At 32.1% G+C, this 26,195-nt stretch overlaps 1 protein-coding gene across 1 annotated transcript in view; it reads left to right on the top strand.

The window, feature by feature from the left end:
• Positions 1 to 15,289, top strand: part of LOC126819855 (ecotropic viral integration site 5 protein homolog) — a 57,228-nt gene extending 41,939 nt beyond the window's left edge. Inside the window, exons 3-11 of the mRNA XM_050548045.2 lie at positions 989 to 1,155; positions 1,740 to 1,825; positions 3,531 to 3,554; positions 7,708 to 7,932; positions 8,546 to 8,620; positions 11,246 to 11,371; positions 12,978 to 13,121; positions 13,968 to 14,057; positions 15,187 to 15,289. Of these exons, the coding sequence (XP_050404002.1) occupies positions 989 to 1,155; positions 1,740 to 1,825; positions 3,531 to 3,554; positions 7,708 to 7,932; positions 8,546 to 8,620; positions 11,246 to 11,371; positions 12,978 to 13,121; positions 13,968 to 14,057; positions 15,187 to 15,288 (1,039 nt within the window). The 3' untranslated portion in view covers position 15,289. The remainder of the gene's footprint in view (positions 1 to 988; positions 1,156 to 1,739; positions 1,826 to 3,530; positions 3,555 to 7,707; positions 7,933 to 8,545; positions 8,621 to 11,245; positions 11,372 to 12,977; positions 13,122 to 13,967; positions 14,058 to 15,186) is intronic.
• The last annotated feature ends 10,906 nt before the right edge of the window (positions 15,290 to 26,195 follow it).

Raw genomic sequence — 26,195 nt, 5'->3', positions numbered from 1 at the left:
TTTTAACAACTGTATAAACATGTACATGTACATGTATATGTGTAATTTCTAGGATTTATGAAATGTAAGGGACACGTGCGATTTTTTCATTGTAAACAAATCAACACCAACATAATTCAACTGTTCATTAAATTTTTTAAAACCTTTATAGAGCCGTGGTGGCTAAGTGAGAAAGACGATAGCTGGGTAACCTGGAGGTCCTGTGTTTGAGCAGATAAGAGGTCATGGGCATTTTCTGGTGTGTTGATTCCATTGTCAGTGTTGCAGGATAGAGGGCCTGAGACTGCCCGGCGAAGGACTAACATATAGTCATTTGGGTAGTACGAAAAACAGAGAAGTCCTGTGCATGTAAATGATCCCTTGGCAGTTGGAATTCAATATAATGGTAGGCCGTAGCGTCGCTGTCCAGGCAAAATTTCCGTCATACCAGACTGTATGGGGTCTGCCCGACTTGATTTGCCTAGTCGTAGTAGATTAATAGGATGTTAAACCCCATTTCATTTCCTTTACATGTACAACCTTTTATGAAACTACAGTGAGCTGATTTTAGTGGTGTATTATTTATTGACTTTATTCAGTAAAATATAAACACTCAGTTGTATTTAGAGTAAAGAGATAGATGTCATGGAATGGTGGCAATTATTATACTATCATTATGTCTACGATACTAACAAAGTGGTATAGAAATGTGAACATTTTGCAATGTTTCCATGTGTTAGCAAAAATAACTGATAGTCAAAATTTTGAAACCGAAGCCCTGGTGGAACTATTATCTAGTTTTATAGATTTTTTTTATTGTCTTCAAAAATGTCCAATTGAAAACAATTCTGATTTTTAAAACATTAAGAAGAACCATCAGATATAAAGCTTAGGAGCTTGCTTCAAGGTTTTTTGTTCAGAAATGTAAAAATTGTTTATATCATTTAATTGAAGCAGTATGATCCTGTTGATGAATGTTCATGAAAATATCTTTTGTGTGTTTTCACAGGAAGCTTGAAGAAGATGAAAAATCCTTCAACTCACTATCAGCTTTACCACCTACTCCAGGACATTCACGAAAAGGGTCCGGTTCGAGTGTCATCTCCACAACATCATCAAACAGTTATTATAGTAACCAGTTATCATGTGAAGATGATAATTTAAGTACTAATACAGGTACATGTACAATTTCTTCAAGATTCCGATCATTTCATTATTTCCTCTTGTGGAATTTTCTTGTAGGTTTTAATCAGTGCAGGATGAGGTTCAGCCTGTATAATAATAATATTGATATTCCCAGACCTATTAACTACAAATCTCCAACCTGTCTTTTATCTTTGTATAATTTTAAATAATACTTAAAACCAAAATCCAGAACAAACAGCTATCAATAATCAACACACAGCTTGTGGTCTAAGGGGAGATAACAGGTAAATGCAGAATTATCTTCCTTGCACATTTATATTGCATTGAGCTTTCAGATTTTTTGGATGTTTATCTATAGAGACTGATGTGCAGAAAACTAAATGACTAGGCGTTGAAAAAACATTTTTATTATTATTATTATCAATGCTTGGATTTAAACCAAGAAGATGTATATTAGCCGGTCAATCAAATTTTTTAAACTAAGAGTAAACTAGTAAGACCAAAATATTAATGGAGTTTAAAGAAAAGCTGAACTGGGGAAAAAAATGAATGCTTTGTGGTCGTGTATTGTACATTTAACTTATAATTAACAATAACATACTTTTGTTTTACAGTGAATCCATCAGAAACATTATGGGATGTTTGGGGTAGACTGGTCAATGATTGGGACACAGTGCGTAGAAGAACAGGGTATTTAAAGGTGAGCGTGTATTGTTTTTTGTTTTTTTTAAAGATACAGATTGATATCCTGAATGATAATTACAGACCTATTTCCTATATTTTTATTAGTTTGAAGTTTGTAATATATTTTGTATAGAAAGTTTACTTTGGCTTCAGTGATTTCCATTTGAAATGTGTATCATTCATTCATTCATTCAGAATCATTTTTGCTAAATATTTAAAGGTGTAGTTCTTTAGATTTTTTTAGCATAAATCTATGTCATTATCATTCATATGAAAAGCTTGTGAACAGGCTACGTGAAAGATTTCTATGAATAATTTTTTTAATGTTAGTATTTATGTTGAGTTATGTCCCATTGTCAACATGGTATTGAAGATTGAATTCAAGTTTCTTAGTCACATACGTACCGAGAAATTCAGCACTTAAACATCTGTAGATGATAACTTGTTCTTTACAATTAATTGAAGAATGAGGTCATACTAATAATATGTGATCGTGCTGGCTAAATGAGTTGGAATGCGTAAATTATGATATTGAGCTCCAGTCGAAACAAGTGAAAATATTGATTTTGGTGGAAATTGAGATTTTCACAAATACTAACTAGCATCCTAAAAGATCAAAATAGCAATAAAAAAATTTGAAACGCCTTTATTTGGACGTTTTGTGGGGGTACCGTATTCATAATTTTTTCTTTTTTTCTTAAAATTCTCAGCGAATTAGTTATTTTTCTTCGCTTGCTGTGGGATGATCAGGTAATCCCCTTGTGTAATATTACGGTAGTGAATTTGATGCCGAAGCAGGATCGGCAAGCTTTCATTCAATGTATTACGAAAATGCTTAATTTTGTAGGAAAGTTACTGACATAAATTTGAATGCCGTACGGGAATTGAATGTGAAAAATAGCCAGGTTCACCAATTTTTATTACGTACAGGAATTGAATATTTTGTTGACATGTTTTAATTGTGGTATGAATTGAATACCGTATGGGAATTAAATATGAAAAATAGCGAGGTTAACCTATTTTTATTACGTACTGGATTTGAATATTTTGTCAACATGTGATTTTTAATTGTGGCATGAATTCTTCTGCTTAAATAACGATAAGAGTTATGCCCCTTTATTTTCGGTAAAATATCTGAGACGAAAAATTTTGAAATCCAGTCACTGCTTGGCGGTGAATTTCTTTTACTGTGGCTTTGTACGGCATATAAAATGTACAAGCATGCCTAATTGGATATTATTGTTTCAAATTTTATCATCAGCAAGGTTCAGAAACATTAGAACAACGAAAAGTTGAAAAGCGACGAATCTCGAGTGAGAAAATTCTCCTCGTTTTTTTTCACTAGACCAAAAGGCCTTTAAGTGAACGTAAGCATCTCTTTTGTTTTGGAACATACCAACATCTTTAACTTACTTTTTCTCAGAACTTTTTTTCCTGAATCAAATCAACTATATATCATTTTGAAGGTAATGAATCGGAGAATGTGAAAACAACAATAACTCAATTTTCAAAATTCCCTCATTGCGACTCTTTATGCCAGCACGGGTCACATATAAGCCTCAACTAATTTTTAGACACTTTTGTCTAGCACAAAATGAGAAGCATTTAGAATAACAGGGCCAAGTTAGGGAGAGAGAACCTTTGGGTTTTATAGAATATCCAATCTTGCTTTTGTTTTTGTGTATATGTTTATTTATTGTTTATACTAAACTTATTGACAGAATAAACAATTAAAACCTGCTGGTGTAAGTTATAATAACTCATCATTTTATCATCTTCTCTCCTTGCACGCTCCTACCATCCTCTCATCTTGAATGCATTTTAAAAATTATCAGAATGAAACATTTATTATATTTGTCATGTTGATTGCATATTTTAATTACTATAGTTATATTGTATGCTAATGTATTGATAGAGGATTCTTTAATTGACAGTTTTGGGTTATTGAATTTTAGGGGGGTTGGATGGCTGAATGGTTAGCGTGCGCGCACTGTATCATAAAGTCTGTCATTGAGTCGACTGGCGTGGTTTCGAATCCCCGGTTGTACGTGGCAAGGAGTAGGGTCGCCTGTCCAACCTTGTGGGTTTTCTCTGGGTCCTCCGGTTTCCTCCCACTGCTAAAGACCCCTACGCGCAAGCGAATTATGTAAATAAAATTAAACCATATGTTAGTCCCGAAATGACCTAGTTTGTGTCGAGTGGATGTTAAACCCCATTTCTCTCTCTCTCTCTCTATTGAATTTTACTAGAGGGAGAAAACTCTCATAATGTAGGGACCATCTGGTTGAACAATTTGATCGATATTAGAATTTTAATAACATTGAGCTCAATGTTGGCATTTTAACAAATTAACCACCAAAATCCATAGAACTGAAGCTCTATAGTAAATGAAAACAATTGTTATCAAAATTGTATAAATATATAAAGTAAACTTAGTAATTAATTGGGCATATAAATACGTCACTGACAAAGCTTTTTAACCATGGTCATTCTAAGACAGGAACTGAGAAAGGTTAGTGGAGACAAGTGTCCCCAAGGTTACTTATTGAGAAGAATTTTATGTTTATTCAAAATGCAAATTAAAGAAAATATATGTTCTTGGGGAGTGTCTCGATTAAGACAAACATCTGTACAACCAATAATAGTAAATATTCCGTCACTGAAACTCACTTGCTCTAAAATTCCATGCTGCAAATCACATAACAAAATAAAGGCTGAAATTTAAATTTTTATAATGATAATACATGTAGATTTCGAATATGTGTATGTCACTTACAAAATGTCAATATCTGGGACTAATTGGATTAGTGATTCCATTATGCATCTTTTGTATTAATTTACAGTTGATTTAATTGAGATCAATGTGTTAATTTGGCATTATGTTGTCCTATGTATATGAACATTAGAATGCATGCATACTCTAATGTTGAAAACAGTCTTTGTAATTTTAATTAACATTTTAATGATGTGAACTCCCTTTTTAATTTTTGCCGGTTATATTATTAGCAAGAATGAAAGATATAGGTATGATGCATGTCGTTTATTTTTTGAAGAAAATAAAATAAATTATTTACATGATTTCAACTATCCAAAATTCAGTGAAATCTGGATTTAACACTTTAAAAAATAAAAATAAAATATGTTTGGATTTTTCTGCATGAAGCAATAGAAGGTTGAGACAGTCAGCTGAATAGAGCGTGTGTCTATTTTACACCACAAACCTAAAAACATAATTCTAGTCAGAATTTATTGGACTTGGTTACTGGCTGGTAAAAATCAAACAAGACCACCATGCATGCATGCTATAACTACACAACATATACATCTAACAATTTAAAAATGTATGATTATTAATTTTCATTACTTTTTTAGTTCTTTTAAGTTTTTTTTAACCCATTAGGTATCAAACTGCCTGCATCGCCTGCTGCTTTTGACATACAAAAAATTCAAATTGCCCTGATTGCCTGATATATTTTTGTCTTCACCAAGTTATTACAATAGTAATTAATGGCTATAGAAATGCGTATACAGTGAGTTAGATATCTTGGGAACATTTCAACTTGGCCTGCTTGCTATTTACGTTAGTAAGCATTTAACGTATGAATGTGGACACATGTGCAATGTAAGGTTACCTTTTGTTTTTGTTCACATACGCTATCAAAAATGTTATAAATTTAATGGAAATAGACGTAACGTGTAATATTTCATATGTAATAGCTTGGAAGTTATGTGTCCTTTAATATCATGATGTTATAAAGTTATAGTAGAGAAGTATCAGTAATTTGATGTCATTTGCAGTTTTTGAATCTGGTAGGAATGGATTTATTTCAATGAGGAACGACTTGAGTTAAATATATTTTGTTATAAATGCAATCTAAAATGGAAAAGTATAAAAAGAATGACAATGGTCATCCTCACTAGAAATAAAGGGGCATGATTTATAGGTGACGCCATAGAGGAGTTGATCCCACATGATCTCATCAGGGCTAGAAATTCTCGCGCGAATCTCCGAATCTAATTCGCGCAAGGATTCTCGCAAGAGCTTACGCGAATCAACAAGGAATCGCTTAAAATTTTTCTAAAGAGTCCGACTATTGAATGTCAATCAGGGTCAGTGTTCACCATAGGGTTGTATTTTGTCGACTTTAGCCGATTGATGTTTATTCAAGCCGATTGGTAAAACAATGAATCGGCCACTATGGTATCGTAAATAATCAGTCTACTTTTGGCTAAATTACGACAGGTTAATTATTACTTGTTAATTAAGAAGACAATCAACTTGCTTGTCGGCTACAACATGCACAGCAGTCATACCTTAGTGAGAATCGGCCATATGTGGTTCATAATTCGAGTAATTAGCACATTTCATGGTCATGTTGATAATCCGGTTAAATAAACAAAACAAGCTTGCTGATTATTCATAATAGTAATACAAATAGGTTCAGTAAAATAAGCCACATGGCCATTGAAGACAGTCTCAGCATGGTTTCCGAATTGTGCGTCTTCCACGCTCCGTCCAGATATTAAAGTAATAACTGGATAATAAACTGATGGATTCACTGACCAGTTGTTAGGTAAATTTAAATCTTCTTTGAATATAATCCCCTGATAGAACATCGAATACATGGAGAGAGAAACAGTGGATATTTTCCCGACAGAATCTCCATTGACGAATTCCAGTGACACGTAACATATCGGTTGGAATTATGTCAATAAACCAGTTCTAATTAGCGTTTACCTTATACACTACTGACAGAGGCTTAATTATAAAAATATTATTGAAGGCTATATCATAGTCGTACAGAATTTTATTTTATAGCAATTTCAGTTATGGTTGTCACGCGATCATTGTGCCATTTGTCTATCATCGATGAATGAATAACAACTTTTTCAAGTTACGTGATGGACAAAGGACTACAAATTGTGTTATGAAGAAATGCCACAGCGCTGTATCAGCTTATTTTGGCTACGGCATTTTCTGATACTGGCGATAAGCAATAAACACAATTTTGTTTTTTTTAGTCAGTATTAATATTAAGATTCGAAAAATTTGCGCAGATTGCATATATGAAAATCCTCTTAGATTCTCGCAAAAAATGACGAATTTCTAGCCCTGCTCATTATTTAATACCTCCCTATACCTCGAAATACAGTCCTCTTACCATCGATAAGGTCACTTGGAACAACGTTTTTACTAGCGACGTCTGGTGGAAATTATTTCTGCGAGGATGCCCGTTTTCAGTCAATCCCATTCATTCATCATCTCTATGAAATATATATACCTCCTGTACATTGCATAACCATAATTATTATTTACAGCCAAACATATTTTTCAAATTAATTTAATAAGAATTCTTTTGAGATGTAATTATTAAAATGAAAATGTGCATTTAAAGACATTTACTATAGAAAATTGAATTGCTTTAATAAATAAGTATAAGAAAAAATATAATAGTAATTCACAAACATTACTTCTACCTTTCCAACTCCTTGAAGCCCGTCCCCTTGATAATTTGAAATTACAAATGTTATCCTCCAAGCATCAAATCATGTGCCGTGTCAGCCCCTTTTCATCATGTAATATCCAATATATATATTTCTTTTTAATAATTTCTTCAAAACACAAAACATATTTTGTGACTAATTATTTATATGAAGGAAATTACATACAGAATTTTGATCTTTGACAAATAAAAATAATCAGATTTACTTGAGGAGTCTGCTTCAGTACATACATATATGAAGTGATTACATTACTTATAAACAAATATAACAAAAATTGATAGTTGTGTTAATATCAAACACTAATATTTTAAAGTGGTATCAGGTGCTCTTTAAAGAGTAAGCATACCTGACTTTTGCATGACGTATTATCTGATCTTAATCGTATTCTTCCAGGAATTGGTAAGGAAAGGAATACCAAGTCATTTTCGAGGTTTAGCATGGCAGTATTTACTTAATGTACATGATTCTCCGTCTAAACATCTCTATGTTGAATACTTAAAGAAGACATCTCCATTTGAGAAACTCATCCGTCGAGATATCGCCAGAACTTTTCCAGATCATGATTTTTTTAAAGAGAAGGATGGGTTAGGACAAGAAAGTTTATTTAATGTTATGAAGGTAGGTGGTTGCTTTATCTTTCCAGGCTTCGTCACAATATCAATTTGTTACAATGTATGTCTGCTACCTTGACTGTGTTAGATGACTTTTTTATGCTACATGACGCACACAATCACAGCATGGACAAATATGACTGTTCTCTCAAACCTTTCGACTTTGACATTATGGAGACTCCCATATAATGTTTAAAATGTATAAAACAATGCAATGAAAATTTTAGAGTTAGCTCTATTGGTTTCTAAAAGTAGAGATATTGTTCAATAAGTTATCTAATACAGTTTTCTAGAAAGAGAAATCATGGCCTACCTCATGCATGACACCCATCTTTCGACACGACTCATAGTAATAAACAATAAATTGATGTAATTTAAATTGGAAACCATGAATGCTGATTTAACTATTCAAATATTTGAAGTCATTATTCTTATTTTATTCTACTCATTAGTTCAATATAAAATTTAAACCATTTTTCTATATTTTTGTTTTGTCAGAATTTTATTTGTATTTTACCTGATGTACCAGTCGATCTTTGTTTAATGTTGATGCTACACCAAAACTGATTTTTGATTTGTAATAAATGTAGTAAATATAAATTTGTTTTGATATTTTAAAGGCGTATTCTTTGCATGATAGAGAAGTTGGTTATTGTCAAGGCAGTGGTTTTATTGTTGGTCTCTTACTGATGCAGGTGAGAATATTCAATAATTATGGGAAACAAATAATGTTTTGAGATTCTTTATCAGTGGAAGGAAATCTATGAAGCAGGGTAAAACTCTGTTATTTGAACTAACCCTTGCAAGGGAAACAGAGGTAATTGGCAGTGAGTGTCTTGATATCTTTTACTCTAGCCTTAATTCCTCAGCCATTTATATTTTTGGACTTAATATTGGGGCCTGAAGTAACGTAATGTGCATTAAATTGTATTTGGTAATATTGTGTACTTGTTAAGGGATATAGAATTTTCGTTTGAACTTCTAACAGCCTGACCTGGCAATGTTACATATCAACAGGGTAATTTCATGGAATTGGTTGGGTACTTTTGAGGTCACTTGTAGAGCCATTTTGTTAACACTAAAGCTAGTGCATGACTTCTGAATGGTCTGAGAGGTCAATATGGAGTTTTCTTTCATCTTATAATTACACAGGCTTGCAAAAAACATATTTGATGTAATTTGACTTGTGGTTGAAGCATGGGTTCCACGTAAGCTGTATATGCCGGTCGAGACCTATGGCTATGGAAAATGACCGTTCCTAGATCTGACCTAACGGTCATTTTGCACGCCGGAAAGAGGGTCTTTTTTTTAAAAAAAAAACAATTTCAAACATGGCTACGATCGACCTTCACTGTGTAACTATACAAGAATGCATGTCGTCTAGAAGCCAATCTCGTGATTGGTGTTGTAGAGTTGTATATATAGTCGTCAACAGAGTGTCTGGTAGTAGAACAATAAATGTTAATTGATAAGTGGGAATCTAATCAACTTACGTGTTGGGAGAAAAATGCATTTAAAAATGTTTATAGCGGTATTACGGCCTTGTAGAAATTGTTGAAATAAATTCTAGAGATTAGTTAACTTGCTTACCGAACAATTAAGAAAAATACGTATTCCAGTTCTATTGTGCAACAATATTGATAATTCCACGTGTAGAAGCGTCGTTGTATATACGGTTACTCTTATACACGACCATGTTCTAGGGGGCGCTAGTGTCGCTAGCCGTGAAGTTAGTTATCCGTTAGTCATTTAGTTATACATTATTAGGATTTACGTCACAATTCTGCGGCCCGTAATTCCGTAAGAGATGGTCTAAAACCAAAAAAATGTGAGATATATGCCATGGATAATTATATATTTTTATCACCCAATAATACATTCTACAGTAGATACGCTTGTGTGATATATTTCATAATCTACTGCGATATATCCTTAGGAGATATCGCTTTACATGAATTTGATTGGTCAGTTGAAAAGGAACTACTTTTTTTTTATTTTCAAAGAATAGTTCATTTCTTATTAAAAGTAACTTTTTTTTTTATTAAAAATGAACTATTGTTATTCAATTGACCTTGATGGAAACACTGGGTCAATATAAAGGACTTTTGCTGTCAAAAAATGATGTATCACTATGCTATAATGTTCAGTAAAAGTGAAATCTACATCAAAGAATTATATTTGTCTATTTGTGCATGTAAATAGGGATTGGGTGATAAATAAAATCTCCTACTCGTCTTTTTTGATATCAAAAAATATCAACACTCGTTGATAAAGTAAAAAAAAACTCAGCAGAGCCTCGTTTTTTGTTACTTTATCAACTTGTGTTGATATTTTTTGATATCAAAAAAGACTGGTAGGAGATTCTCTATATCTTCATTTCAAAGTTATTGTATTACAACTCAAAATTATCCAGGTCAGTGTGTTTTCTAAAGAACACGTGTTAATTACGTGTGAGCTACTGAAATGGTTTTTCTCCGGCCAATTCAACTATTTCGTTATTTAAGTAGCCAAAACGGAATATTTAATTATTAAATAATTATCATGAGCCTTACTAATATTTCATTTTTAAGTCAAATATATTTTTTTTTGTGCACCCCATGGTGACAAAGTGGTATAGACACGTGAATTCACAATACCCTACCATGAATAAAAAACATGAAATATGAATTTACTTTGAAAAATTTTCGTGCGTTATCAAAAATGACCGGCAGTGAAAATTTTGAAGTGGAAGCCCTGAGTTGAAGTAACCCCAAAGCAAAATTGGTTTTAATCTTAGGCCTTGTTTACAAAATTGCATATTGTCTTAATGAATGAAAATGGTACTACAATATTGTTAGCTATATGTTCTTTAAATCAATGATAAATGTATGCCCTACCTAGTGAACAACAGCTATCAGTTCTTGTTAAATTAAAGATACATTAGTTAAGAGTTTAATAAAGATTTGGCCATTCTTGCTATAATAATTTCAAAAATAGATGATAAAACGCCACCTACATATTCTTGATTATCAAATAACATTTTCAATGGCTATGGTACCCTTGCTTGGTAGGCATTTCATCACCAGTTTCCGCTAGTGACGTCAGTGACGGTAAACGTTAGTTTGGTCGCCCATTTCTTGATTTAATTTTAAATGGCTGACTGTTTAAATCCAAGCTGTATCCAAGCCATCTGAGGTCTACGTAGTTGATTTTGTGCTTGTGTAAATAAAGGTCTAATTAAGAAATTCTATTACATCTGAAGCCTAAATAAAAACTTGCAGTAGGAAGATTTAGCTCTTGCATTATGTATGTTTAAGTAATAATTATTATATATTTTATAGATGCCAGAAGAAGAGACATTTGCTGTGTTAGTTAAATTAATGGTGGATTATCGTCTGCGTGAATTATTTAAACCTAGTATGGCTGAATTAGGATTGTGTATGTTCAAACTGGAATGTCTCATTCAGGTGTGATATATCTTTCGTCTATATTACACAGTTCTGTTTCAAAAATTTTACCTTATTAAGAATTAAATTTTCATGTTTTACCAATAATTACCTTGAAAATTTATAATAACTGAATATCATAGTTACCTCTAAAATACTGAAATATATAATAAACATAAAGTGTTGTGGCTAAGTGAGGAAGTCGCTGACTGGCTAGCCATGTTGTCTGAAAATTTTCAATAGGATTTTCCGTAGTGGTTTCCCCTTGTCAGTGGTGCAGAATAGCTGTGTTATTTGGATGGGACAAAAAACCAAGGTTCTGTGTACACATTGGCGTGTAATTAAAAGATCTCTTGGCCATTGGAATTCGATATACCACCACTGTCTGGACAAAATTTCCCTCATAACACACTGTATGGTGTATGCCCGTCTTCATTAGCCCAGTTGGAGCATAACAGTAGGATGTTAAGCCCCATTTCATTTTTTCTTTTTTTTTGAATATTGATATGTCTCAATAACAATTTATTGTGTTTGATGGGTAAGTTCTTTGAAATTCTAATTCTATGACATGTTAATTTGCTGACTGTTCTCCAGACAGTTAATTAACATTCAACCAGTCAAGACTGGCAAAAATGACTGAAACAAGAGTCATGAAATCTGTTAAGAGAAACACCAAGAAATTATCTCCCTTGTATAGCTACACATATTAGTTTAGTTAATTATATACTCTTCAAAAAAAAGTAGGGGATATTCAGAAACAATGCAAAACTACAGAAATGCACTGCTGTTTTTATTAGAGGTAACCAGTGTATGTTAATAACAGGCCAATTGCCTACACATGAACATAAACAGTTCAGATGGGCGGCTTATCTGACGGCCCCATTTCACTCGCAAAGAGATACACTGTCAAAAGTGAAAATGGATGTTTTTGATTTTTGTCTTAATAAAATAATAATGAGTAAGTGCTCCACCAATCCTCAGACATTCAGCAATTCGTCGTAGCATGCTCCTAATCAACCGTCCAATCACGCTTTGGGGCAATCTGACCCACTCCTCTTGCAGTGCCACGGCCAATTCTTGCAGTGTTGTCCGGTGGCGTTTATGTGACGAACACGTCTCCCGATCAAATTAAATGTAACACACTAAAGCAAAGATACGCTAAACAGTAAATCTTATGCAAGAACCGATAGGAAAGCAAACATGGATAGGATAAACCAGCAAGCGTCAGTTTTCATCAACCCTTCCTTGAAGTGTCAAATTTGACAATGAACCCCTCCCACGTGTATGGCGCTATTGCGTGTTGGACGTGCAGCTCAGTGGTTCTGTTTGGGCGTTAATTTCTTCATCTGTGAACATACTCTCAAAGCATGTCAAGTATCTATGACTATTTATCATATCACAACCTGCATAATTATTTGCATTTCAATATCCCCTACTTTTTTTGAAGAGTATATTACAAAAGTCTATTTGACAAGGTTGGGTATATTTTGAAGTTGATTATATTGAGATGCAATTTCCAAAAAAAATATATCTGACTGAATCTAGTGAACTTACGAAAAGGTGAAACCCTGAATAAATAATAGTTTTCATCAGAACATTATTTTCAGATTTTCTTTATCTATTGCAGGAATTATTACCTGAGTTACAGGTCCATTTTAATGCTCAGAATTTTTATACATCAATGTATGCATCATCATGGTTTCTGACGTTATATACCACATCATTTCCTCTGGCCATGGCATGTCGTATTATGGATTTATTTATATCTGAGGTAAGTCATATTTGCTCAATGTTCAAATTTTACTTCTGCAAATAACCAGTGTCACAGTTTCACTTGGTACCCTGTTTTGTTTGTTACTTTCCTTGTATTATTTCCCCCAAAAACGTAACCATGACATTTTTGGAAAGTTCTCCAGCAAAGTGGTTCTTAAACACATTTTTTAAAAAAGATGAATCCGCATCAGGGGTTGTAACCAATTGGAAAAGAACTGTCTGATATTAACAAAATATTGTGGTAATGTAGAATCAGAAAAAATCAGAAAAAAACCCAACAAAGTTTAATTATAATCTAGTTTTAATGAGATTGTCCAGAAGTTAGATGGTTCTTTGTTATATGGATTTCTTTACGATACAGCTAACTCAATAATTATGTAGCACATGATCAATTTTACAAAACACGTTTATTGGCAATTCAATCTACAACTAGAGTGTTAATCGGATAATCTTCTTCTTGTATTATTCAATGACTGTTCAGTTGTTTTCCTTTTGGTTGAGGGAGTCTTCTATGTAAATAAAAATAATGTGACACCCCTTTCTAATTAATCTTATATGACTTAATCCTGTGTTTGATTTCATGAATCATGTTTTAATCCTCCAATCCACTGATGAGTTCAGTGTTAAAAGAGATAATCCTATGTTATTTGATAGTGAACAGATTCTTAATATCGTCTGATTAATGGGTGTATCCCTTTATTTGAAATCAAGGTTGTTTAATTGATTGGTTGGATTGTAATTTATAATCAACCAATAGGTGATGATTGGAATACAATTTATTAAGAGTTAATGATAAAGAGTTAGTCCTAATCTTATAATCTATATATTTGTATTTAACTATCAGGGAATGGATGCTATATTTCGTATAGCTATAGCCATACTACAGACTAGTCAAGAAGCATTATTAGCACTAGATATGGAGGGAATGTTACGTGTAAGTATATTATATATATTACATGTTTATTCTTTGATTTTCCTGTTAAAAAGTTTCTTATTCTAAAATGATCTATATTATATAATACATGGGTATTTTTTTTATTTTCATGTTAAAAATATCATATTCTAAATTGATCTGTGACACAGTTGCATTAAAACCCCAACATGCCAAAATAAAAGTGACATGTAAAACTACTCTTATTTTTAAATCTTGTCCAAACATTATTTAGATGTTTTAATTTTAACTTAAAGTTAAAGATATTCAAAGTTTGCAATGGTTTCTGTGGATTTCACACCACTGTCTTTTCCAACCTAAGACATTTATCTATTTATCATATAAGCCAGTGAATTTTTATGCTCAAATGTATTTAATTATATGATAACCAAAGTCTTACAGTGAAATGTTATCCATGTTTTCACATTTTTGCTTGTCAAACATGTATTTTTATTAAAATGAAGTTTCTATCAGTGATGAATTTGACTGTACAGAGTGGATATTAATACAACTGTTAGCATTATCACGGTATTAACAATTTTCCTCAAATAGTTTTAAAGATACATTATGGGAGATTAGATAAAGAGCTGGTAGTTCTCACTATAATAGTTAAAAATTAGATAATGTAAAGGGAATTTGCTGAAAATTTCAGTCAAATTGATCCACCCTGAACCGATTATTTAGCGATTGAATGTGGGGCCTAGCCTCGATCATCATTACTAAAGTCGGTACAATAAAAAACATAGTCTTGGTTATCCAATTTTTGACTTAATCAGAAGCAGCAGACCGGGTTGTAATCCAGTAAAAATCGCGACTAGCGATGCCATCGAGAGTTGATTATGGTCTGGATAAGTTTATTAATGTCTAATTAATAATTTAGATAACATTTCAGGCCTCTAAAGAAAGACCTGCAATTGGCAGATTTAGCTCTTGCATAATGTATGTTTAATGTACTAGTTTACGAATCACCATACATTTAGAATAAATACGGAATATAGAATCACAGTATTATATGATTGTGAGAAAAATGCCAAAGACCACAAGGGCATGAGTCATATGTCAAAGTTAGGTGAATTCTCGAGATTTTAAGCTTGTGGTTCTTTTAAAGAATTTAATATTTTTTATATTTCAGTATTTTCAGAAAGATCTTCGAACTAAGTTTGAACAAGATCCAGAACAGTTACTTCAGATATCATATAATGTTAAATATAGCAGTAAAAAACTTAAAAAGTAAGTTATCTTTCCTCATCACAACATAGAGGGTACATTCCAAGATTATCAGTCAAAATTCTTTGCACAATGAGTAGAGAGAAATATTCATATAAGACTACAATATTAAATTTTTCCCAAGATTTAATGCCTCAGAATCCCAGATAAATTGTTTAAATATTTTGGTCATTTTCAAAGAAGATTTTGGGACTTAAGAACACAGTGTCTAGGAGCAATAATTTTTCATTGAAAAATCTGGGGAGTGCAGAATCTGGCTGAAAACAGAATTTGCTATCTTTAAAATGAATTTTTCAAAACCTATAAAATGTGATCATTTATTAATACAAACTCATGATGCTTCCATTGGAATCCATCTTAATAGACATTGAGGTCTGGAAATAATCATCTTAACTGTTGCTGACAATATATCAGGCACTGCTGAATTATTACCTAACATTTTAAACTTTGTGTTGTACCTGTATTAATGATATTTATAAAAACAGAGAAAACAAAGATAAATCTTTGATGGACGGAATCACAGGCACCGGTGATTCAACTGGACAACCTGATAAACTTATCATAAACAATTTTTATCCAATACAGTCATCATTAAATGTATGTCTTAAGAAACACAATACAGTGCATTTCTATTAAACAATATGTTTATTATGGTACTAAACAATCAGTCTCATTGTTTATAGTATTAGTATTAGTCGTTGAAGCTCCTCATTGTACAAATAAACCCTACCATACTGAGTCTCTGAATTCTTGAAATTTTACTGTGCATGTATGGTAGTCATCAAATAACCTATATAAACTGTATGGTACCTTATTATAGTTAGGTGACCTGTCTGTCTTCCTATCTATTATTCTTATCTATTACCTAAATGATCTAATTAACCAAGAGATTGCATCTTTATTTACTAAACTGAGCCCCTTTGAAAGTGAACCTTAAAGGAACGACAGCCCATGGAATAGAGGGGGAAAAAAAGACAAAACCACACTTAATCACCCTTGTCAAGACACATTACTAAAATATGTTTTATGTTCGAACTTCAATTTTGAAAATTTTCATCTGTGTGAAGATTAAAACGTTGAGAAGTTTAAAATTTAAAAAGTTTCTGAATTCAGTTATGGACACTTGAAGTTTACATTAATTTCAATAGTTTCTAATGATAATGCCAACATGTTTATTTGTCAGAGTGTATAAAAATATTATCTATACATCTAGCTTATTTAGAAATGCAAAAAAATAAAACAATTTATATGGTCTGCACAGAGATGATGGACTCTTGTGTAATCTGTGACCTGTTACAATATATATATCAGTATATCAACATATTTCAATATAAGGATACTGCAATATTTTGATGAAGCAATGCCTCAACAAGGGACAGAATAGTCACCTATTCATATTACATTATTAAATAAAATAAAGCTTATTTATTACTGTATATTAAAAATCCATACAACATGAAATATTGCAATGTAGTTTCTGACTACAATATGCACCCCTAGTGGTTTGATAGAATACACTTGAACTATTAGTCCCTAAACACTTTACATTTTATACACAGAATAGTCAGCTTTGATGTAGTCACAGTTATCAAGCGATCATTTTCATTCAGTTTAGTTTCGAGTACAAATGTGTGAGTGGGTGAACATTGGGAAGTCTAGAAATGAGAAATTAAATCTTAAAAATAAATAATATGTGTTTTCAATTTATTCCTTTCATAAAATGAAAATATGATTACTCCACATTTTACATGTAATTAATAATTACCTAGTCTATTTGAAGTTTAAAGAAATGACTTTAGTGCATTTAGACTGGTGAATTTTAAAATAAAACTGATAAATTCCATGAAGTTTGCAAATAAATGAGAAGTGATAGTAGGTTTCTGCACAGATTAAGCATACCCAGCTTGATGCATGAGACCTACAAACCTGGTAACATCTATAAGACAGACTCTTGGTAATATATTTTGTTTACATTGTACATGTGTCGTCTACATGGTTTTTCCACATATTCAAATTATGAAGCTTTAAATTATGACCATTTTTTTCTTAATAGAGGACTCCAACCTCGTGGGTTTTCTCCGGATCATCCGATTTCACCCACTGCTAAAGACCCCTACGCGCAAACAAATTATTGAAATAAAATTAAACCATGTGTTAGTCCCAAAATGACCTTGTTTGTGTCAAGAGGACGTTAAACCCCATTTCTCTCTCTCACCCTTATAGGACCCATTTTTCTACTTTTGTAGTATTTGCATGATTTATTCATAATCTCACATTTTTTTGCAATCTTTATTTTTATTCATGGGCTCTTTAACTTAACCTTGTAACACAGTATTGTATGCATTATCATCCAGTGTAATCCTACAATAGACTCCTGGGGTTCCAGTATGCTAATCTATGACTGTGATAACTGAAGCATGAAAAGAGACTTGATACTCAAGCCTAGATAAGATTTATTTACCCAGGAGACAAATCTACATGAATAACAGGTGAACCTGAGAGGCAGACCGACAGCTGACCCATTTATACCTTCAGTGTTAAAGAGTTTAAGGGACAGAATGGACACAAATTGACCATTGTGCAGCACATGTATGAAATTTATATCAGTTGTGTTTGATAGGATATATTATTGAATTAAGAAATAACAGTAACTTATAGATGTGGTTTTACAAGCATGCGTTTATAAGTATGTATCATCATGTTAACTTTGACAACTTTTGATTAGTGTATGACATAATTGTGGACTAATTCTTATGTTATTGGAGTGTCTTAAGATTTTTGGATTTTTTCTTTGCATTTGAATCTTCGAAGATTTCTTGTTTAAAAAGTTTTTATTATGAGTTATGCAATATATCAATGGATTAATTTAATTGCAATTATAGAAGATGATTAAAAGATGCTTAATATTGCACCTACACGGAAATTCATATATACTTGTGTCATATTGAATGTGCAGTTTTTTTTAGATAGGTTTGCATTTTTCAGTCATGGAAAGTAAGCTAGAAATGGTGTCAGGATTTTTATTGAAGTTGTCCTTTAACTTTAACTCAAATATTTTTTGAAAGATTTAATAAAATTGTAACTTGATCTAGAGGTAGTTTGATTTGATTTATTTATAGGCAGGGCAATTAAACATTAATTGTTGATATCAGTTTTCTGCTTTTAAGCTCTAGAACTACAAAACCACACTGGCTATATTTTGTGGAATTATAAAATTAATAATTTTGATAATTTTTAATTGATTGTGGTGTAATTATTTTATTATTAAGTTTGTGACACCTACGGACTGACGTCACTACCTATATCACTGAACAGATTTTTTGTTTATTATTTTCAGTAAAGTAGATTTATTAAAAAATTTAAAGATATAGGTCAATACATATGTCTTGATTATTATGCATTGTAGTGTAGTAAAAAGGTGTGGTTGTGATTGAATATGTCAAATTTTGATTTGAAATTGACAGATGTGTATGTAAAGGTTAAATATAGATATTGTATGTGTATATATATATGATGATAAACATCTTGTAATATAATATATTAGTAACTACTTGATACCTACAGTATACATTCTATATTCATTGTTAGTTTATTTTTCACTCTATAATTCATATGTATATGTTACAAAAGGAAGGTGAATCCAGCACGGTCCAAGGTACCCAGAGTATTTCAAAACAGTGTGTGAAGAATTCAAAGTGACAGTTCCTCGAAGTTTCACCAAACTTTTTTAAAATGTAATTGTTCTCTTAGTAGTGATATGTGTCATGCATGAAGCAGTGTATACCGGTACATACACAAAATTTACATAGCTAATTTTTGTTTATTGTACGTTTGTAACTGTGTATATAAAAATTAAAAGTGATCAGGTATTAATTGACAATCATTCATCCCATTTTGCTCAAAAGAAAAGTTTGTTTCACCTAAAAGTTTATAAAGCTGTTTGACAGGATATATACTTATTTTATGTCCATTAGTTATATTGGTATATGTTTATACATCGGCTACATAGAGAACATTGATACTACATAGATAAAACATGAAACACTCTCACTGATTGATTATAATCTAACAGTCTTCTAATAGTGATAACATTCACCCTTCAAATCATCTGATATGTTCCAACATGTATAGAACAATACATATTATCATGTATTGACTAGAAGTGGAGGGGGGGGATATTTATTATTTTCATGTTTAATCATAAAATTTAAAAGCATTTGAAACAAAAAATTTAATGTACAGTAATGCATGTCCTTAAAAATCGGTGACTCAAATTGAGATTTTAACAATTATTTCCTGTTTATTCTTCTTTGTGAATGAAACCACCCACTTGAGTTGACAGTTCTGGCTACTAGTATAATAGTTATAAAAATAGATATCATAAATAAAATTATGCTGAAAATTTCTGAACCAAGATATTAGCTTTTAAATTTTAGGCTAGCCTCGATCATCATTACTAAAGTCTGTATGATAAAAAACAGAGTCTTGATTATCATTTTTTACATTAAGTTATTTTTCTAAAAATGTATTCTAATCTGCTAAATATCGCAGGCTAGTGATGGCATCGAGAGTTGATTATGGTCTGGATAAGATAATTAATGTTTAATTAAAAATTTAGATAACATTTCAGGCCCAAAGAAAGACCTGCAATAGGCAGATTGGGATCTTGCATAATGTATGTTTAACATGATATATACGTTTAATTAATGAGCATAACCGTTAAGCAATTTTGATGTTCTGTACCCTTAGCCAATAGATGTAGATTTTATTTTTGGAATTGGTGTAAACTGTAGATTACATGATTACAGGTAGGCACTATGTGAATCATACTGACCTTTTATTTCACACCACACCTGGTGGGCTAATCATTGCTTCAGCCATATCTCATATCACTATTATTAGTCACATTACAAGAAAATTTGTAACTTTTACCATAATTTTCTGCCGATTTGATACAACTTCCAAGAAAAAAAACAAAAATGTAATTAGACCCACACATGCTGGAATAAAATATCAGTAATGTAGATTTTTTGATGGCTACAAGAATCAGACATTGCAAAGAAAAAAATGTTTTTGAAAGTTTTTGTAGATACTAATGTTGCACAAGACCTTGCATTTCTTAATTTTTGTCTGGAAATTGTGTGGCTATGTGGTTGAAATTAATAGGGTGTAAAAACTCCCTCATATGCCTGTCTTCATTAGCCCATTCGGTGCTGAAAAAATAGGACTTTAAACCCCATTCCATTCCATTACCCCCACTCCTGAAGACATCTGCATTTTATTATTGGAATTGAAATGTACCAAAATCACCTGGTTAGCGTCAAGTGGATCTCTTCTTTTTGGCAAAAAAATATAATTTTTCTCGTTTCAATCTTTTGCTCTTAGTGAATATGAAAATCCAGTAATATGTATTGTTGACGTGTATTATTTTTTATTTGCAATACCAGCTTTATTGAACAAGCCAATGTAAATTTACTAAGGTGGAAAATTTGTCAGATGGTCATTTCAAATGACTGGAATAAGAGCACTGAGGTGTTCAGTATCTATTCTGGTTTATAATATTTATGTTTATACAAATCATACATGTGTAAAATCATACATGTGTAAAATCAATCAGTTCAAATACTCTTTCTTCGTCTGCCTTTTATGTTGAAGTCTATGTTTTCATCTATTTGAGTTTTTATTTAGTAAGCTATATAGTTTATGATAACAGAAGGTATATAGCCACCATGTGTTTAAAATGTCACTTCAAGACTTCACGGATGTACACAATATACACTATGTACTGAAACTACACATGTTTCTAATCAACAGTCGACATGTTAAAGTGAAAGAATGGGGTAATATCAGTATTTTGATAAGCACTCCAGGTACAAACTAACATCTATTTGATATACACTAGGTGTTCTTTTAGTACGATATACCAAATGGCTCCAGTCATATACTTTCTGCTCTTTATGTTATACATACAGAACAAATGTGTATTGTTTCCATTTTTTTTTTTATTTACCGAATGATTGAAGCAGTGTTTTTCTGTTCTCGTTGTTGTGGACGTTATGGAAATTATGTATTATTTTTTTTCTCTTTATAATGGAAGTTTATAGTTTTTATTCTTTTGAAGATACTGGATTTAGTGAGGACAAAAGTGAAAAATAAAATATGAGTAAGTACAAAGTTTTAGTGGGGGTGAAAAATAAAATATTAGTAAGGACAAAGTGGAAAGAGTAAGCCATAGTATTTTGATCATACAAGGACAGTAAGCCAATTCTAAGATGTTAAATGACAAATTACACAGCTGTGTGATCATTGATAGTCACAAATATATGATGTATAGGATGTTCCTAGAATGGTAATCATATTCTGCCTTGTGAACAATATCTATCATGTATAGCTAATTGAAAGTGCAAGTTTGGACTTTGATGTCAATGACTATTAGATTGTTTCTGATAAAAGTAAAATAGAATTATGATATCACAAAAGGTGACATATGTAGGTAGATTGATATGTTTTCACAGGTTTTTAAATTAAAATATTAATGAAAAGCATTAGTTATGGTGTTCATGTAAAATATAGACCTGCATTCCTTATAAATCAATGAAAAATGTGGTTTATACTTCATTGTATTTGCACATTCCACAGATCTCTGAATTTGTAATAAAATATATCCTTACAACAGCTGGGTTTGAAATGTCATTGGTGTTACGTGTATGTTGAAAGAACAGCCCTGCTGTTGTTGTTGTTGTTTACTCTCAGTATTCGAATGGGAAAAGTCTTGGACAATGTTTGTATTTTGTTTGGTTGCTATAAAAAATAATCAAATGACGAATTGCACAGTTAATTAAAAATTGCTTAATGTTAGATTAAGAGGAATTCCAGAGAAAAATATTTTTTGAAAGTATCTTCAAGAAAGTTTTCTTGTTTATAGTTTTTATTTCTCCAGTAAGTCTAGTCACTAGACTTTATATATTGTCATATTTCACTTGAAGCCATTAGCACCTGCTACATATAAATATTGAATTCTGTTCCCTAAAAAAAATAGAGAAAAGTAGCCCAGAGTTGCTAGAGAAGGGGCAGTAGTTTCAAAGGTTTTATGCTGTCAAGGTACTAAAGGGTTTACAGTGTATGTATTGCTGGTCATGAGTTATAATTGTCGCTTCATGTATTAACAGATTGAGTTCAGATCTGCTGTGGTCCCTTTCATCCTTCAAGAAAATAATCTTTTGGTCAGAAAGTAACCGTAGAGTATGCTCAATAACATCAGCTAAAGATCTAGGACTTACATGATCTTTTAGTATTCATCCCATAGGTCCTACATGTACTGTGAATATGATGTATTGTTTATATGACTATACATATGGTTTCAATGCACAAATTTGTAAAGAGAATAGGCCTCTAGGTACAGGGTATATAATGCTCTCCTGATCAAAAGGCTGACATCCAAGGTTGGGGTTAGTCTCTTTTGACTAGTAGAGCATTTAGAGGGCACTCTAAATACTGAATATAGTTAATTTCATGATATACCTGGTAATTAGAAACTTGCTGCACTAATTGGGTCTATTTCTGTTACAATTTGATTTTTAGATGTCAGTCTTGCATACTGTCTTGATTATTGAATTACCAGTGTTATAAAGTGCAATTACAAAAGAGATGTACTGACTGAATAGCTTTATAACAAGTTATGATTTCAAATGTGAACAAATTACACCATTTTATTTGCTTTGTGGTGTGCTGTGTTGGCTAAGAAAAAAAACATGGTTCTCACTTGTCACAGGTGGTGTGTGGGTCAGACAAGGAACATTATTCAAGTCATTCGGAAAGGATGAAAACTAAGATCCAGTGTACAAAGTGGTATTGTGCATAAAAGTTGTCTTTTGAACATGTACATGTAATCTAAATATTAATTTAAAATTATTGTATGTTATATTAGTCCTATAAGGTGTTATATCCCTTATACAAAAGAACTGAAAACATCTGTTACCTATTGTTTGTTAAGTCAACAAATGAGAAGTGGTATCCAGTGTTCTGGAAATGGTAACCATATCCTGCCTTGTTCACAAAACCCAGCATTTCTTAGCTAAATAAACCAAAGTTGTGGATCTAGCTTTCAGAAACCAGTTCACCTTGGAAGAAAATGCATTGAAAACTCTTCAGTTTTATGTCATTTTGACTTCAACTTTGGAAAAAAAAATACAAATGTGTAACTTTATATGTGAGTCAAGAGACCTTTATTTCTTATTTTGTGTTCATTGAGTTAAATGTTACAGTTTGATGGTCAGGGAGTAGACAAAGTTACATGGATGAGTTAATTTAGGTCTTCAAGCTATACAGAGTTACATTGGATCATATTGTTACAGTTAAGTATTTATTGTCTACATTCAGAACAGTTTTATCTGCAGTATCATCAAATATCCTCTTGACATATGTCACAAGTATATCAACATTTTTATACATCAGTCATAAATAAAACATCTTTATGGTAGCCTTGACAATGTAGGTAATTTCTTTGAAAGAAAATGAATAGACTTTATAATTGACATATAAATTTTTTTCAACTCCTGTTTTTTTTAAAACATCTGCAATGTTTTTTGTGAAATAGGAGAACATGGCTTTGTTGCATTCATTTGCTTCCTCTCCACCTCCTCTTCTCCAAAATAAAAAATTTGTGGGATCTTATTTTGAATCTTTTTATTGAGAAATAATACCAAATAAAGGGTTCCTAACAACTTTTTTTGTGAATAATACAGGAAATTTGCTCTGCTTCCCAAATCTACTGGTTGAGATAGGATATATATATTTTTTACGCTTACATATGCTTATCAGGAACCACCTTGCCCATAATTTCTGGTTTGGACAAAAAGAAGTTTAATGAGCATCTACTTGTATTGGGTTTCTTCTTACCAATCTTATAGATAAAACCAACTATAGCCCAATAAGTACTACCTATATGTATATTACTACTGTAGGTATCGAGAGACAATGTTGTTTTGACAAGTCGGTAACACAAAACTTACATAGACTACCAACTGATAATTAAAAATAAATATGTCTACCCTAAATATTTGGATGTCTGTACTATTTGCTTTTCTTCTTATTATTATACTAAACATAGTGAACTGTCAATGGAATAAACTATCCCTGGTTGAAATATTCACTGAAACTGAAGGGTAATTATGGAATCCTTTTGTCTATGCCCAATTTGCAAGGGATTGGAAATACATCAAATAGACTTTAAAGAAACAATGGAAGTAATTGTATTAGTTAGTCTTAGATATAGGTATCTATAAAATTTGATTAAAATACAGATCTGTATTTCGTTTCGTTTTTTTTTTATACTTTCGATGGCCTCTACTACATGAAGATCTCACTGGTTGTAGTGGAAGGTCGCTTCAGTGGTATTACGAGTGACTTTATGATGTCATACATTTGATTAACCGATCAGCGTTGATGTTTCTAGTGGGTTACCCACAGTTCTGTGCACCTCACGCCGAAAACTGGCTATAACAGACCGTTTCATTGGCTAATCCCTCACATCATCCAGAACGCAGGTTATATAATAACTCATCTAGTGTGGTACTATAGTAGTGTATTGATAGTATAATGTAAATAGGTGACATTTCTACTCTTCTTACTCTATGTAAATTATGATATATCTATGAATGAATAGAGGTATTTGCATTGATGTTTCTAGTGGGTTACCCACAGTTCTGTGCACCTCACGCCAAAAACTAGCTCTAACAGACTGTTACATTGGCTAACCTCTCACATCATCCAGAACGCGGGTTATATAACAACTCATCTAGATCCTAGTGTAGTAAAGACAAGTAAAAAGAAATTTTGAACTATAAAAAACAAAATAAAGTAGGATCTGTGTTTTAGTGAGATTGGTATCTATAGGTATTTTATAAGTTTGTTAAGGTGTAGGTGGATCTGTATGTAATTAGTGTGGTACTATAGTAGTGTATTGATAGTATAATGTGACCCACTATGTCAAGTACTAGCTGTATCTACACTTCATACTCTCTGTAAATTATCATATTTCTATGAATGAATAGAAGTATTTATGTTATTGTACATGTTTATAGTCATTTGAATATAAACACAGAGCATGTACTTGGAGAAGAAAAACACTTCAGAATCTCTAGAAAAAAAGAATCAAAGTTTTTTTTTTACATAAGATATGTTATTTTTACAGGTACCTGTTTATCCTAACTGCTTGCAATAAATATAAAACAGGAGAGCTGAAAATCATTCCCCCAAATCTGAAGAAAAAAATTCTAGGACATAGATCTCTATGAAAAGTTTACCTTAGACTGTGGTTTTCCAACATAGGCTATTCAAGGAGAATTCTTGCAGAATTGCAACTTCTCTTTTGTCTTGGATAGTTGATTGAGTTTTATGTTGTATGCTAAAACATTGGTCATTTTGTTTTTTTACCAGTTAGACATTAGGAGCGAGCAAGAAAAAGCTCTTCCAAAGTCTAGCTCAGGAGTAGGTGGGTAATATTTTTTTTCTTCAAGTGTTATACCAGCAAAACTGCCACAAAAAGTGTGTTTAATTGTTTGGGGAGTCAAGATGAGTTACACTTTTGCTCACTAACAAGGAGGTCCTGGGTTTGACCCTGCTGTAAGCAAAGGAAGTTCTTCAGCATTCTTCAGCATGGATTCCCGTTATGCTGGACGGAGGGCCAGCAAGAACAGTGCCTAGTTGTTCGAGAGGGAGCACAGTTGGACTTTGATGTAGTTTAGGTGGAAAGCTATAGTCACAACAAAATTTCCCTCAGCACACACAGTATGGTGTTTGACCGTCTTCTTTAGATTGGCTGGTGTAGAAAAATAGGATGTTAAACCCCATTTCATTTCTAGTCGTTTGGATAGTTCTTTTTAATCATAGTATTGTTAGACTTTCATTGACTAG

The sequence above is a fragment of the Patella vulgata genome, chromosome 1, assembly GCF_932274485.2.
Source record: "Patella vulgata chromosome 1, xgPatVulg1.2, whole genome shotgun sequence".
NCBI lineage: Eukaryota > Metazoa > Mollusca > Gastropoda > Patellidae > Patella > Patella vulgata.
This window is presented reverse-complemented; position numbering and strand designations above follow the sequence as displayed.